This window comes from Typopeltis vanoorti, chromosome 9 (genome assembly GCF_054136105.1).
Source record: "Typopeltis vanoorti isolate ZY-2024b chromosome 9, IOZ_Tvanoo_1.0, whole genome shotgun sequence".
NCBI lineage: Eukaryota > Metazoa > Arthropoda > Arachnida > Uropygi > Thelyphonidae > Typopeltis > Typopeltis vanoorti.
This window is the reverse complement of record NC_143557.1, coordinates 142,965,512-142,982,890: the sequence shown is the minus strand read 5'-3', so window position 1 is coordinate 142,982,890 and position 17,379 is coordinate 142,965,512. Positions and strand designations below refer to the sequence as shown.

At 36.3% G+C, this 17,379-nt stretch overlaps 1 protein-coding gene across 1 annotated transcript in view; it reads left to right on the top strand.

Moving 5' to 3' along the window:
- Gmd (GDP-mannose 4,6 dehydratase) overlaps positions 1 to 17,379 on the top strand; it is a 133,501-nt gene that overhangs the window by 95,764 nt on the left and 20,358 nt on the right. The window contains exon 8 of the mRNA XM_090397715.1: positions 1,845 to 1,941. Within this exon, the coding sequence (XP_090253841.1) occupies positions 1,845 to 1,941 (97 nt within the window). The remainder of the gene's footprint in view (positions 1 to 1,844; positions 1,942 to 17,379) is intronic.

Below are 17,379 nucleotides of genomic sequence, written 5' to 3'. Positions count from 1 at the left end.
CTGGACAAATGCCATGGAGGAGTTTGGTGAATCTCAAAAGCTTACTAAGCAAACTCCCATTATTCTGTCTGGATGCACAGTGTGTGATGGTGGATGGTTCCTTATTCTCTCACCATTCAACTAATGTTGGAGTTCTACAAGGTTCTGTTCTCTCACCAACCTTCTTCCTTTTATATATCACTGACCTACTCCAGTTGACCTCCAACCCAATACACAGTTTTGCAGATGACAGCACATTGTACTCCTCCCTTTCATTTGATAAACTTTACTCTACACAACTCACCTCAACCTACAGAACATCAACCACCACTGCCCTCAAGTCTGATCTCCAAGCCATCTTCCAATGGGATTCAGATAACCTCGTCGATTTCAATGCTAGTAAAACCTAGTTCTGTCCTATTTCTCACAAAAAAAGAAACATCTTCTCCCAGTATTATTTTTGACAACACTCAAATTTTCAGAGAAGATAAGATTCTTGGAATCACCCTGACATCAAACCTCTCTTGGCATAAACACATCACAACCATTGCATCCTCAGCTTCTAAAAAACTAGGATTTCTCTTTCACTCAAGATGCTTTCATTCATCTCTGAACAGCTGTTAATCTTATACAAATCCATCCAGCTATTGAATGCTGCTCTCACATTTGGAGCAGGGACAAAATTCAAGCATTTTGAGGGACAGAGCTCCTTCAAAATGTTTGAAGGAGCTCTGTCCTTCGAAATACAGAGGAGGGCAATTAGATTGATTAATAACCCATCTCTTACTAACTCACTCCTCTGCACAGCCATTTGGCTTCTGCAATATGTGTATTCTATAAATATTTCCATGGGAAATGTTCATCTGAAATAATATCAATAATTCCCCCACTTAGTACTAAGTCCATTGAAACATGTGCAGCTGCCTCCCAACATCTCTTCACAGTACACATTGAAACCACAGAAAAAGTTTCTTTTCCTTCTCCATCCCTACTATTGCTGTATTGTGGAATGGTCTTCCCCCTGATGTTTCCCAAGGAAGACAATATGCAGGCTTTTAAATCAAATGTAAACAAGTTTCTCCTTTCCCAGCCCACTACCCGTACACAGTACTAATGTACCATAGGTTGATTAACCAGCCTCTCGTATATGGGCTCAGTATAAAATATGCATATAATTGTCTCTATATTTGAGCACTACTGGTTGAATATCATGCCGTTTTTTGCATTTCAGGTTTTTGATAGCCTTTTCTATCACTGCTTGTTTAATTTAATTGTCTTTCACAGTAATTACTTCAGACAGCTACAATATTGAATATCTTCAATTTTCATGTTGGCATGAAAGGAATCATCACTGATTCCTTTCATACAGTACTATTTCTAAGCTTTTTCAATGCCCTTCAACATTTTGCAAAATTTCTGCTAATCTTCTGTGTTCTTGCTTTAAAGTCTTCCTATGACTTTTTTTTCTCAAAACTAAATGATCACTTCCTGTTTCAAGTTTCTTGTATTCTTGTGATCTGAACCAGTGTGAAGATATTGCTATTGATTAATAGCAATACAGTCTACTCAGCTAAATCCCAAATTGCTACTCCAAGTAGATATCACTAATAGTGTGCCAAGATGGCGATAATTGGATATTAGGTCAGAAGCTCTGGTTGATTCAGGACATTTCTTGCTATATGAAAGTCTGTACCTGATTATCTAGCTTTGACCTTTAAGCGACTCCTAGATAAAATATTAGTTGACTATTTTTACTTAATTAAGATTATCTTAAACTGCTCAGTCATTGCAATTCTTATTGAAACCGATTTATTATTTTTTTTATTTTATTTTATTTATTTATTTTTTTTTTTTTTGCTTTCAAGATGGGAAGGTTCAGGTCTGGAAGAAGTGGGCAAAGAGAAAGCTACCGGACTAGTACGTGTTAAAGTGAATCCAAGATACTTTCGTCCAGCTGATGTAGTGAGTAATATTAGTTGCACGTTATTTCTCCTTTCAGATACAAACACATGCACTTTTTTCAGAAATATGATTACTTAGATATCCATAAATAATACAATTTTCGTCCATTTCACAATGTTTAATATACAGATCTAACATATTTTGCACTAATTAAATTTGCAGTATCAGAAAAACAAAACATAAATACTTCAAATAAGCATGTTTCGTTCTCATTCTTAATGTTTTTAAAAGTCACCAAACATAAAATTATCAAGCATGAAATTAGTCTTACCCATGCATCTTGTTTGATACATACACTGTTGATTGTTTTTCAGTACCACTAGTTTATTGCTTGAGCAATTTAAGTTCAGATATAACACAAGATCCGACTAAATATTTTCAGACATCACACAGTATTAAATTTTGATTGCTGTTGATTGTGCCATGAAATGATTTGATTCTTTGAAAAGACGAGAAAGAAATTGTCTTCCGAGTAAGCCAACAGTTGTAGTTGCATTCCATGGTGTGGTTTTCTTTCAAGACAACAAACCGATTTTCTTGCCTTTTGTATATGGTTGACTGCATACAGCAGACTTTGTAGCTAATAGATATTTTTGAAAATGATTAAACTTTGAAGTTTTAAAAGTTTTTATATTGTTTTTTTAGGTATCTTTAATGACTGAGTTAGTTTAGAAATAGCATGCCTCTATGACACACAAAAAAATTACATGTAGTGATTATTTTGTTTTAATAACTTATAAACAACTTTTTAAGTAAGCATTTTGGATTTAAAAAAAAAAAAAAAAACTTAGCATCCTTATACAGTTTGTCAAAAATAGCTACCCAGAAATTATTAAATATATAGAGAAAACCATTATATTCAAATTTAGAAATGATTCATGGGTGTGATATCCCTGCAATATTCAGGTTTTTTTTTTTTTGTTTAAGTGCATTGCTCCTCTGCTACAAGGCTCAAGATTGATTACCTGTAAACAAGTGCAAAAACTTTAAGGGTGATATTTTCAAAAATAACTGCATGTTTACAAAATCTGCAAACTACACATGATAAGCTTGCCAAAGTTATAAAATTAGAGAAGGAAAATACTGCAGCAGCATCACATACAACAGACAAGATCTAGTCTGACTTCGCATGCATAAAAATCCATAGTTATTTGGCTACAGATTGGTTCTGCCCTTGTGCCTTACTTGGGGGGGGATCTGATAAAAGTTATGCTTTCATGGATTCCTGAATAGGAATCGAAGTTTAATATATTACTTGATGAAAATCTGTAATCAGATCTTGCAGTATGCTATTATCATCATCAAATTAGACTTCTGTTGAATTAAGTTGTCATGGTCTCCATTGTCAGTTGCAGTGCTCATCAAAGGTATTCTCTAAATTGGTTTACACGTTCTGCACTCACCACTTTCATTATCCTTGTGTATACATGTAATATTGTCTCATCTCAGTGTCAGTATCACAATAGTGCTAAAACGTCCGTGAAAATGAAATCATGTGTGAAAAGTCAAACATCCATGTATTGGTAGAATTTGAATTCACAGCTCCTGTTGGTTGAAAGGCAAAGATGCTATCCACTTGGCCAACTAAGCCAGCAAAAGTAAACAATCAATTAGGGGACAAAGCATAAGTCACCTGAGAAAGAATGTATTTGATCTTAAAAACTCAGATACAGACAGAGAACTTAACTTGGTTATCAGGTTGAATGTGGGTTATTGGATTAAGGGTCTCATTGTTGCAATAAAAGGGAATTAAAACTGGATATGAAAATAAATGGAATGTCCTAACCGAGCTTGGGAAATATTTATGTAAGTATACTTGGGTGGTGGTTAAGAAAAATCCTACCCGTGAAAGGTAATAAATCTCCCTTACATTACTATTAGTACTCTGGATGGGCTAAGGGTTTAGGTAATCTGGTGATCATGTTCTAGAGACTAAACATAAATTCACAAACATCCATGCACCTGATGGATTTTAGTTGAAGAATGAGTATGACCTGGTTTGTCCAAGTGAGTTGGCCTATTGACTGGACAATTTATTTTGAAGATGTAGAGGAAGGATTTATTTTACTATAGCCAACTGGAACTCACTGAAGAGAGGATACAACCAGATCTTGGTGCTCTAAATGATAATTCCATCAGCATTTTAGACTTCGAAGGTTTATTTTATCCTAGTAAAATAAATCGTCATCATCAAATTCCTGCCATGTACCCTCAAGGGGTGTACAGGATATGATAGTACTACATGAAAAATTTACATCATTACTGACTAATTTTCCTCCAAATCAGTCTGTTACTTGTCAAAATTCCAACATTATCAGATCTTATCTTTCTATCGTCTAAGGCACTTTGTACCGTATCAATCCACCTATATCTTGGTCTTCCTCTGAGTCGTTTTCCTGCCAGCCTGGCAGAGAACACTTGTTTTGCTAATCTTTCATTGCCCATTCTGTTTAAGTGACCATATCACCTGAGATTAGCTCTTCTAACGCATTCCTGGATGCAGACAATGTCAAGTTCTTTCCTAATATCCTTGTTTTTAATATGGTATTGCCATTGATGTCATTCTGTTCATGCCTATAATCTTTCTCAGGACTCTCACATCTGTGGTCTCTAGTCTTTGGTCAAGTGTTTTACTTCTGACCCAGCTCTCAGATCCATACATTAAAACTGGTTTGAACACGGTCTTGTATACAGCTAATTTAGTGTTCTGACTAATTTCTCTCTTATTCCATATGAATTTATTCAATTGACTTCCTACCATACCAGCTTTATTGATTCTGTTGTCTATTTCCATATTTAATTTACCATCTTCAGTAAAAATTGTTCCTAAGTAGCTGAAATGTTTTACTTGTTCTATAGGTTCTCCATTCACAACGCAGTTGACATTTTCAATGACTCTGCCTATTTTCATTGTCTTTGTCTTTTTTATTTGGCCTGAATCCAGCTTGTTCTTCACCAAGCTTTTCTTCCACAATTCTTCTCAACCGTTTCTCAAGTCTCTTCTTCTTTGGTGCATCAATCCAAAAATTGGTAAATATAGCAGCACATTACAACATCCTGTCTTGTGACTTCCTTTTTATCTCTTCATAACTCTTAGCACCAGTTAGCATCATTGTTATTTATATATGAAATTCTTGGTCTGCCTCGTGGCCTCTTTCCTTCTACAGTCCCCTCCATTATTTCTATAATCAGTCCCCCATGCCTCAAATGGTGTCCAATTAGGCTTTTTCTTCCCTTATTGATGTGTTTCATTAATGACTGCTCTTCATGAACTATATTCAGAACTTCATTACTTTTCTTTTCTTTCCAACTAATTTTCATCATCTTTCTCCAGCATCAAAGTTCAAATGCCTCCAACTTTTTCATGTCTTGTTTTGTTAGAGTCCATGCCTCACAACCATATAATGCAATGCTCAATATGTATGTTTTCACAAGCCTTTTTATGAGCTAGCTGCTAAGTCCTTTACTGGTAAAAATGTTTCTTCTGTTATAGAATGCTTTTTTGGCTGGGATTATTCGTGCTTTAATATCTGATTGGTTTCTTTCATCTTCTTTGATAAGACTTCCAAGATATTTAAAAGAGGATACCTGTTGTAGTAGGTTATTATTTATTTCCAAGTTTATTTTCATTGGATTTGCTTTACTTGTAATTAATAATTTTGTTTTCTTATAATTAATTTTTAGGCTGTACTGTGTGAAGATTTCTTCCATCTTTGTTAGGGTGACTTTCAGTTTGTTTTCATTATCAGCTAAAACTGCTATATCATCCGCAAACCGTAGTCAGTTAATATCAATTCCATTTATCTTAATTCCAGTTTCTATTAGTTCTTTCAGTTTATTTATTGCATCTTCAATGTACAGATTAAACAATATGGGTGAAAGAGAGCACCCCTGTCTTACACCTCTACGTATTTTTGCTATTGCAGTTTTTGTTGTATTTCAGGCTACTTCTATTAGGGCTTCTTGATGCTTGTAAAGATTAAATATGAGCCTTCTATCTCTCCAATCTACCTTTATTGTTTTTAGGAGGTGAAACATTTGATTCCAGTCAATAATATCGAAGGCTTTCTCCAAGTCAAGAAAGACTATCAGAGTATTTTAATTCTTCTCCAATCTTCTTTCAATAACTGTTCTTAGAGCTAGGATTGCTTCTCTTGTCCCCTGCTGAATCCAAACTGGTCATTGCCAACATATTCTTCAACCTTCTTTGTTAGTCTTTTTTGTATAATTTTGAGTAGTATTTTCGAAGCATGTGATATTAAGCTTATTGTTCGATGATTTTCACACTTGTTTGCATTATTTACTTTAGGAATGGGTATGAAAGAGCATTGTGTAAAATCTTTGGGGATGATCCCTGTTTCATAAATATCTTTTATGATCTTGAAAAGGTACGACTTAGTTATGTTTCCTGAGTATTTTATTAATTCTGAAGGGATGTTATCAGTACCTGGTGCCTTGTTAGCTGACAATTCATTCAGTGCCCATTCAAATTCATCTTTTAATATAGTTGGACCAATTTCTTCCAAAGGTTATCTTCCTTCTTGGTCAGTTTGATTAGATTCTCGATATCTACATATACTCTCTCCATATCAAGTCTTGTTTCATCTTCTATAGCCTTGGCATCTAGATCTTTTCCACTCTATCTATCTATTCCCTTCTGCCATACGGCCAGGGGGGGGGGGGGGTAGCTATATGCTACCATACTAGGGAGATGATTATGAGCAAGGTGGTTTCCCATTGCCTTCCTTGCCGTAAGTATTTATGACTGTAACCTGTGTGTGTTCACGGGGCCAGTTTGCTTGCTTGCAGGATGAAAAACCCCAGATAAACTGGCGGAAAAACCCTACTGTCTACACCCAAGACCGGCTAACTTGGCTATGGCTGAGGAAGATCCTTAAGCTCCTCACGTCGTAGACGGGAATCGAACCTAGGACACTCCTTCCCCAGGCATATGGTTGCGAAGCAGAAAGCCACTAGGCTAACCGCGTGGACTTCCACTATATAGATCTTCTAAATACTCCTTCCATCTTTCCGAAATTTCTTCCTTATCTATAAGTATGTTCCCCTGTTTATTTTTGATAATTGTACTTCTTGTCTTGTTTTGCTGGCTTATTCCTTTTATAATGTTATAAGCTTTATCGATTCTTCCAGTCTTTGTTAGATCTTCTATTTCTTTACATTTCTCTGTATACCATTGTTCTTTTGCTTCTTTACACTTTCTATTTATCATATTTTTTATATGTTTCTATTTGTCTTTGCTTTCTTCCTTTAGGGAGGTTTTGTATTTTCTTCTTTCATCTATTAGATCTAGAATGTCTTAGGTGATCCATGGTTTTTTTATTTGCTTCTTCCTTAATCCTATGCAGTCGTTGGCAGCCTTGATGATTGTATCCTTCAAATGAGTCCATTTTTCCTCTATGTGTTTCTTTTCCCTCTCCAGTTTTAATGCTTTCATCAGTTTGCTTTATAGTTTCTATGGTTTTCCTGTGTTCTCAGGTTACTTATGTTCCATTTGGGCTTTTTCCTTGGTTGTGACAACTTTTTAAATTTCAGATTACATTTCAATAAAACCAAATTGTGGTCACTATCAACATCAGCTCCCAGGTAACTTTTGCATGATTTTACTTGATTTTTAAATCTATTTCTTGTCATAATATAATCTATTTGGTACCTTCCTATATCCCCTGGCATTTTCCAAGTATACCTTCTTCTTTTTGGTACCTCATACCAGGTATTAGTAATGATCAGATTGAATTGGTGGCAGAACTCCAAAAGTCTATCTCCTCTTTCATTTCGCCATCCAAGTCCATACTTTCTCACCTCTCTACCATCTTTGCCTTCACCAATGACTGCATTCCAATCCCCCCATGACAATAAGGTTATCTTCCTTCTTGGTCAGTTTGATTAGATTCTCAATATCTACTTATACTCTCTCAATTTCATCATCACTGTGGTCGCTAGTAGGCATGTTTGCTTGTATTATTATTATAATATTTGTTTGTTTTGCTTCTAGTTTTACCATTATCAATCTGCTACTACATTTTACTGAGTTGATTACTCTTCTTCCCCATTCCTCATTGAGAACCACCGTGACTCCATTTTTTGCTTTCTCATCACCTGAATAAATGATTCTGTAATCACCACTCCAAAAGTCTCCAGTTCCAGTCCATTTCATTTCACTAATTCCCAATATGGCTCTTTTTAATCTATCCATTTCTCTCTTCAAATTTTCCAATTTGTAGGAGGGTTCTCACATTCCACGTCCCAATGAACGTACAAGGATTTCGCTGGTTTACGACCTGGGAAGCCTTGCTTCTTCCCCTGCCGTGCACAAGTTGAGCCATTGTGCGCTTTACTATCTTTTAGAATGTCCATCCATACTGCTATCTTACTAGGGAAAAATAGAACAAGGTGGTATCCCCTTGCCTTCCTTGTCCAGCAATAGCCTTCTAGAGAGGCTCATTGTGCTAACTGTTTCTCATTCCTCATGATTATCCGCCTACCACAGTATCCTTTACACCATTGTCACTTATGGTGAACTTCCGCTGATCAGGATGAAACTATTTATGCTAGTATACTTCAAGTATACTAGCATAAATCTTACCAGGTATGAACACTCAGTAGAGAAATACCTCTGTAATTCTCACATTCAGTTTTATTTCCCTTTTTATATGTGGGTACTATGAGAGCTCTACTCCAATCATCAGGAATTCATCCCTCTGTCCACGCCTTCTGAACTATGCAGTGCAGCCACTGTAAGACTTTTATACCACCATACTTCAGCATTTCTGGTTGAATATCATCTACTCCTGCTGCCTTTCCACATTGCAAGCCTTTGATGGCTTTTTCTACTTCAAGTATAGATATGTATTCCTGACTGTTTGCCTGTTGAGTATTTTTTACCACTGTGCTATCACTGCTTGATTCATTTAGCAATTTTTCAAAATAATAAAAAAAATTGCTAAATGAATCAAGCAGTGATAGCACAGTGGGGAAAAAATACTCATTAAAATTAAATTTTTATTTTTTTTTTAAATAAAATTATAATACAGTAATTTCTACCGTGATATACAAGGGTGGTCTGAAAAGTTCTCGGCCTAACAATGAAAAAACGAATTTATAATTTGAAAATTATTTTTCAACATAATCTCCCTTAATTCTCCAGCACCGTTATCCCGTCTCTATAGTGGTTCTTAGTAAGATCTGCAAAATACCCCTCTACAGCAGCAATCACCTCGTGATTCGAAGAAAAATGCTGACTAGCAAGAAAGAGTTTTAGTTTTGAGAAGATATAGAAGTCACGGGGAGCTAAATCTGGGGAATAGGGTGAATGTTCCAACAATGCATGGTGCAGATACCTTAATTTTCCCATTGCCAAAACACCTTTGTGGGCAGGTGCATTGTCCTGATGAAAGATGATTTTTTTTTCTTCTGCAAATCAGGTCTTTTCTCATGAATTTTTTCATCTAGTCTAGTTAAAAGATCAGAATAATATTCCATGGTTATTGTTTTACCCTTTTCAAGATAATTAATAAACAAAGTTTTTTAGCATCCCAAAACACCGATGCCATGACCTCTCTTGCTGATTGAACCGACTTTGTCTTCTTTGTTGCTGAACAACCAGCTTCTGTCTGCTGTTTGGATTCCGGTGTGTAATGGTGAATCCAAGTCTCATCCATAGTAATAAATCGATGCACAAAATCAGTTTTATTCTTGTTAAAACACTCTAAGCACTGTTCAGAGATTTTTATGAAAGTGCGTTGTTGATCTGCTGTGAGCAAGCGCTGCATCCATTTTGCACAAAGTTTTCTCATTTGCAATTCTTCATGCAAAATATATCCTACATGTTCTTTTGAAATGCCTAGAGTCTCAGCAATTTCACTCACTTTGACTTGCTGGTCATCCAATAGCATATCGTGCACTTGATCAGTGATTTCTGATGTTACACTTTTTTGGACGTCCTTCACGTGGATCATCTTCAGGACTGGTATGACCACATTTAAACTCAGCAGCCCATTTCTTAATTGCCAAAAATGAAGGAGAATGCCCATAAACTTTTATGAACTTCAAATGAATTTCTTTTGGCATTAAACCTTCTCTTACAAAGAAATTTTATAACAGCACGATACTCAATTTTATCCATTTCAAGGGATACAGGCAACACTTTTGCTTCAAAGAGCTTTATAAAACAAACTACTTGACCTGGGTTTGATTTCACATGGATGCTTATGACAGATGTACCAACTTAGAAAAAAAAAATACTTGTCAATAGTGTTGCCATCTATGGTCGAGGCCAAGAACTTTTCACATCACCCTTGTACTTGAAAGTAAAATATATGTACGTGTTTAAAATGCAATAATAAAAATGGAATAGAATGAAATTCTATATTGTCATTGAATTGATTTGACAAATAGAACTTCATTTTCATTAAGCTTCCGAATTTTTTTTTTTTTTTCATATGGGGTTCCCCCCCTTTCTTTTTCCCTTCCCTTAGGATGGGTGTCTTCCTAATGAGGGATTAAGCATGTACAGGGCATTCCATAATTCTTAGTGCAGTTTTAAACTTTAATAGATCCAGCATTATAAAAGTTGCAGATTTATAGTCTATAATAGCTTAAAGAGTATGTAATTAAGTTTTATCTACAATGATTTTTTTTTTATTAGTGCTCAACATGAGCACTTGTGCGATGCATGTAACTAGGCAATTTTCAAAGTTCCGGAAAACGTTTAGCAAGTTGCTGAGCAGTGACTGCATTGATTGCATTTATAATTTTAGTCTTAAGATCATTAAGAGAAGCAAGTTTTGAAGCATACATGACTATTTTAATATGACCCTATAAGAAAAAGTCTGATGGAGTCAGGTCATGTGACCAAGATGACCATGCAAGACCACCTCCTCTACCTATCCGTCTGTCTGCAGAAATGTCATCCAGAAACTTTCGTACCTGTGTCGCCTAGTGATGGGTTGCCCCATCATGTTGGAAAATGGTTTTATTGATAAGATTTAATCTCTTTAATTCAGGAATAAAAAAATTCTGAAGAATTTCTAAATAAGATTTGAATAAAATGAATGATTGCTAAATAAGATTTGTCCCTGACAGTGGGCTCATCGAAAAAGAATGGCCCAGTAATGCAACACTCCCTAACTGCATACCCACACACCTTTTGGGAGTTTATTTCGTGTTGCCTCATTTCCTTAGGCTTCTCTGTACCCAAATGTGGCAATTGTGATGGTTAACTTTTCCACTTATGTGGAATGTTGCTTCATCTGAAAAAGTCAACTTGTCAATAACATGTGTATCATTTTCCATTTGTGTCTTCATCAGTTGACAGAAATTCAACCTGGCATGGTAATCCTCTTCCTGTAGCATTTGAACAGTCATAATTTTGTAAGCATGTTTATGGAGTTGTTTGATTAGAATTCTGTGCACTGTGGTTTTTGGTACATTTAACTCAGCAGCAGCATGTCACAGTGAATTCTTTGGACTCTTATCAAATGCCTTTTCGATTTTGACCATATTCGCTTCCCTTGATGAACACCTTCCTTATCTGGGTTTGTCATGAATTGCAGTTTCTTTGAATTTTTTCATCCAGTCATTAATTAAATTTCTATTGGGAGCCTCTTTTTATAATAGGCCGAGAATTTTCTTCTTACTGCTGTTATGGACTTGAGTTCAGCAAGTCACAGGAAGCAATTGACTTTTTCTTCAACATTTGCCATCATCAATCACACCAGTCTAAAAAAAAGAAGAAAAATGTAATGAAAAAAATAATATTTATGCATCAAAAATTCTAATAGTTATACTTTCAAATGATATTTATTGTAACTCTGTAATTGTAGTACTTTTGAATCAGTTAAAGATCAAAACTGCACTAAGAATTATGGAATACCCTGCATTTTATGACTGTAAATCCTTGTGTGTTCATGAAGCCAGTTTGCCTGTTTTGAGGAACAAAAATCCCAAGTTTCTGGATGAAAAAAAAACTTCTACCTGTTAAAAAACGTTTAATTTTCTTGACCAAAAAGCTCTGGAATGACTTTTAATGGGATTATATTGATCAAGTGCATATAATAAACAACTAGGTTATACCAACTAGTTTCACCAACTAAGGCTGTTGGCATCTTCAGGGTACATAACTGATGTAAGGCACTAAAAAGTAAAAAACTGTTACAAACTATAATCAACCGATTCCGATTTTATTGAACAAAGAACAGAGCGTGCACAATACATGCATAGAGCGTGCATGATCTCACTCATTGTTATTTAGGAACGTACTATAGTTGGCACTGTAATTCAGTTCCGGCAAGTTGAGAGATCTAATAAGGGTCTTCCAGATCATGGATAAGATTAGTCCTTGGTTCCTGTTAAGGTTTTGTGTAGAGTGAGCAACTGTTGTGGCCTCTTTAAAAATTGGGGAGCGGAAGTCCTCTATGTAAGGAATTGTGCTGCTATCCCATTCTATGGTATGGTTCGTTCTAGAGAAATGAAAAGCTAACCCCAATTTTTCTTCTCTGTAATTATTGACGTCACTATGTGTTTTTTTTTTTGCCTAATTTCAAGGCTTCTTGAAGTTTGGCCGATATAATTCAAGACGCACAAGCAGGGTATGTTATAAACTCCAGCATATTTGGACAAAGGATGGCTATCTTTTGGAGATCTTAAGAATTGTCTAATCGTTTCTGTAGTTTTAAAGGCCACTCTTATTTTATGTGGTCTAAGGAGTCTTGCAATCTTTTTGGAAACTGTCGATAAGTATGGGATGACGATGGTAGAAATATAACGTATATCATCTCGTTGTCTTTGCCAGGGTTCAGAGAAAAGTATCTTGTGGACGAATCTTCAAGGAAATCCATTCATGGTAAGGTTGGTAGATATCAGGGATAGTTCTTCCTGGAGGTCTTGTTGATCTGTTGTAAGGAGAGAGGCACAGTTCTTCAGCATGTGTACAATACTAAGTTTCTGAGAAATGTGGTGGCAGGAAGTGAAATGTAAATAACGTCCTGTATTGGTAAGTTTGCGGTAAACTGAGAGGTTGATACCACCATTCGGAAGCTTCTTAATTAAAGTGTCGAGAAATGATAATTGGTTATCTTTTACAAGTTCTAGAGTGAATTTGATTGTGTGGTGTAAAGAGTTGATTTTGTTAAGAAAGTCAAACAGGTCCTTTTTTGTGTGGTTCCAAACAATAAAGATATCGTCCATGTATTTCCACCATACAGTGGGTTTAGGGTCTGTTTTAGATAAGATTTTACTTTCAAAATCCTCCATAAAGAGATCAGCACAAGATGGAGAGAGGGGGCTACCCATTGCAAGGCCAGTCAATTGCAGATATATGGTTTTATTCCATAAGAAAAAGTTTGATGTTAAACAGTAACGGAATAGAGAAGTAATGTCTTGTGGGAGCAAACCTATGGAGGAATTCATCAACATTTTAGGAAGTTTGCTCCCACAAGACATCTGTTCCGTCATTGTTTAACATGAAACTTTTTCTTATGGAATAAAACCATATATCAGCAATTGACTGGCCTTGCAATGGGTAGCCCCTCTCTCCATCTTGTGCTAATCTCTTTATGGAGGATTTTGAAAGTAAAATCTTATCTCAAACAGACCCTAAACCCACAGTGTGGTGGAGATACGTGGATGATATCTTTATAGTTTGAAACCACACAAAAAAGGACCTGTTTGACTTTCTTAACAAAATCAACTCTCTACTCCACACAATCAAATTCACTCTAGAACTTGAAAAAGATAATCAATTATCATTTCTGGACACTTTAATTAAGAAGTTTCCGAATGGTGGTATCAACCTCTCGGTTTACTGCAAACCTACCAATACAAGATGTTATTTACATTTCACTTCCTGCCACCATATTTCTCAGAAACTTAGTATTGTACACATGCTGAAGAACCATGCCTCTCTCCTTACAACAGATCAACAAGAACTCCAGGAAGAACTATCCCTGATATCTACCAACCTTACCATGAATGGATTTCCTTCCATGTGTAGAGACTTAAGTGCTGTGAGAACATCATGTTGGAGGCTAAATGGAATGTATACAGCACTCAGAAAGGATTAACATAGGTTTAATACTTCGTATATTTCGTCCTAGTCGCTAGGACATCTTCGGGGATTACAAAAACAACTAATGTAACATGAACACAAATATCATACAATACTAAGCCCAACCACGTGGGTGACACTAAAGTCCAATCTAGGTGGAGGGCCTCTAAGGGCAGTTGTAGCTGGCCTGGAATGTAAGGTTGGACCTCTGGTGATGAGTGTTTCCCAAATCTTCGGAAGCTTAATGCAGCCATATTTATTAATAAGTTTTAAAAGAGGTAAACCGTGAGTAGACATAACTGTATATAATAAATAACGGAAAAACTCACGTAGAAATATTATTTAATGGTATAATTTTCGCCCGTGTGTCACAGGCATCTTCAGTACAATTAGGCACAAAAATCAAACATTAACTGACAATTCCAAAAAGCGCTACCTAAGTAGCTGGTGTAAGATAACTAAAAAGGTCAATAACTTTCCTAAAAAAAAAATATTTAATACAATAAAAAGTTAGGAAAGATTAGCTGATTTGTAAAGTACTATCTCCCATAAAGGGGATAGACGTAAGCCGTCGGATCTGTTTAAGTTAGGAGAATGAAGTAGAGTTTCACATGCTTCTTTATAAAGGCGTTCCATGAGAAACTGACTTTTGTGAAGAACTCTTGTCTTTTTCCAATGAACTCTGTGTCTAGTGAAGATGGCATGTTCTGCAAGTCCAGACTTTTCAGGTTTAAAGTATTCAATATAAGATTGGTGTTCTTCTAGCCGAATGGAGGCAGATCTTCCCGTTTGTCCAAAATAACATAATCCACAAGATTTATGGGAGATAGTACTTTACAAATCAGCTAATCTTTCCTAACTTTTTATTGTATTTTTTTTTTTTTTTTTTTTTTTTATTTTTTTTTTTTTTAGGAAAGTTATTGACCTTTTTAGTTATCTTACACCAGCTACTTAGGTGGCGCTTTTTGGAATTGTCAGTTAATGTTTGATTTTTGTGCCTAATTGTACTGAAGATGCCTGTGACACACGGGCGAAAATTATACCATTAAATAATATTTCTACGTGAGTTTTTCCGTTATTTATTATATATACATATTTATTAAGATTTGGTTGATTTTTGAGAACTGCTGCTGCTGCTGAGAATACCTTTTTCTTTCCATAATTTCAGGAGAGCTGGGCGTTGGGCATAAGATAAATTATTTTTTGGAAGCAAAGAATGAGCGGGGATGTTGGCTATATCAAGTCTGATGTTGTTGGCTATCTACGATGGTAAGCGACTGATCCCACGTTCGATGTTAAACATTACATCAAGCAACGGCGAAATTACGGCCGAGGCATAGGGCACTGACGGCATCGTCGTTGAGCCCTTTTGGAAGAAAGGTTTACTACTGTCTGGGGTGGTTGATTTTGTGGTTGTGGTTTGTCTTTAACCAGGTTGTTATATTTCTTGACGTGTTTATTTTTATTTTTTGAAATTCTTTCTGTGTGGAAGTTTCCGAAATGCCAGAGAGAATAAAGTTCAGGGTTAAGAATGGTGGAGAGCTCTGAATGTAAGGAGCCAGTGGTGGCACGAGTAGAGGCAATTTGCTCGCGTAGTAATGCCAGGCTGGCACGGTTATATATGCGGAGGGCTTCTTTGGAATGGAAATTGGCCTTTAGTTTAACGCAGTTCGGTATCACTCTTGTATTCCGACATCTTTTTAAAAAGGCCAGCGTATTTAGTTGCCTAGATAGTCGTAGTTTTGACTTACCATATTACTTGGATTTGCGTGCTATATCTTCTCCATGAATGATTAGAATTCGTGTGTAGAGGCTTAAGTGCTGTGAGGATATCATGTTGGAGGCTTAATGGAATGTATACACCACTCAGAAAGGATTAACATGGGTTTAATACTTCCTATATTTCGTCCTAGTCACTAGGACATCTTCAGGGATTACAAAAACAACTAATGTAACATGAACACAAATTTCCAAGAAGTAATTTATCGTATGCCCAACGCATGGCTTGTATCATGTTGGAGGCTTAATGGAATGTATACACCACTCAGAAAGGATTAACATGGGTTTAATACTTCCTATATTTCGTCCTAGTCACTAGGACATCTTCAGGGATTACAAAAACAACTAATGTAACATGAACACAAATTTCCAAGAAGTAATTTATCGTATGCCCAACGCATGGCTCTCCTGAAATTACACAAAGAAAAAAGTATTCTTAGAAGCAGCAGCTCTCAAAAATCAACCAAATCTTAATAAATACGGTTGCATTAAGCTTCCGAAGATTTGGGAAACACTCATCACCAGAGGTTCCACCTTACATTCCAGGCCACCTACAACTGCCCTTAGAGGGCGCTCCACCTATATAGCACTTTAGTGTCATCCACATGGTTGGGCTTAGTATTGTATGGTATTTGAGTTCATGTTCCATTAGTTGTTTTTGTAATCCCTGAAGATGTCCCAGTGACTAGGACGAAATATAGGAAGTATTAAACCTATGTTAATCCTTTCTGAGTACTGTATACATTCTATTAAGCCTCCAACATGATGTCCTCAAAGCACTTAAGCCTCTACACACGAATTCTAATCATTCATGGAGAAGATATTGCACGCAAATCCAATCAATATGGTAAGTCAGAACTACGACTATCTAGGCAACTGAATACGCTAGCCTTTTTCAAAAGATGTCGGGATACAAGAGTGATACCTAACTGCATTAAACTAAAAGCCAATTTCCATTCCAAAAAAGCTCTCCACATATATAACCGTGCCAGCCTGGCATTACTACGCGAGCAAATCGCCTCTACTCATGCCACCCTCACAGTGATGAACAGCGCCATTGGATCCTTACATTCAGAGCTCTCCACCGTTCTTAACCCTGAACTTTATTCTCTCTGGCATTTTGGAAACTTCCGCACAGAAAGAATTTCAAAAAATAAAAAATAAACATGTCAAGAAATATAACAACCTGGTTAAAGATAAACCACAACCGCAAAATCAACTGCTCCAGGCAGTTGTAAACCTTTCTTCCAAAAGGCTCAACGACGATGCCATCGGCGCCCTATGCCTCAGCCGTAATTTCGGCGTCGCTCCGGAGGAAGTGCCGTTGCTTGATGTAATATTTTACATCGAACGTGGGATCGGTCGCTTACCGTCGGAGATAGCCAACGACATTAGACTTGACATAGCCAACATCCTCACTCATTCTTCGCCTCCTGAAATTATGGAAAGAAAAAAGTATTCTTAGAAGCAGCAGCAGCTCTCAAAAATCAACCAAATCTTAATAAATACAGTTTCATTAAGCTTCCGAAGATTTGGGAAACACTCATCACCAGAGTTCCCACCTTACATTCCAGGCCACCTACAACCGCCGTTAG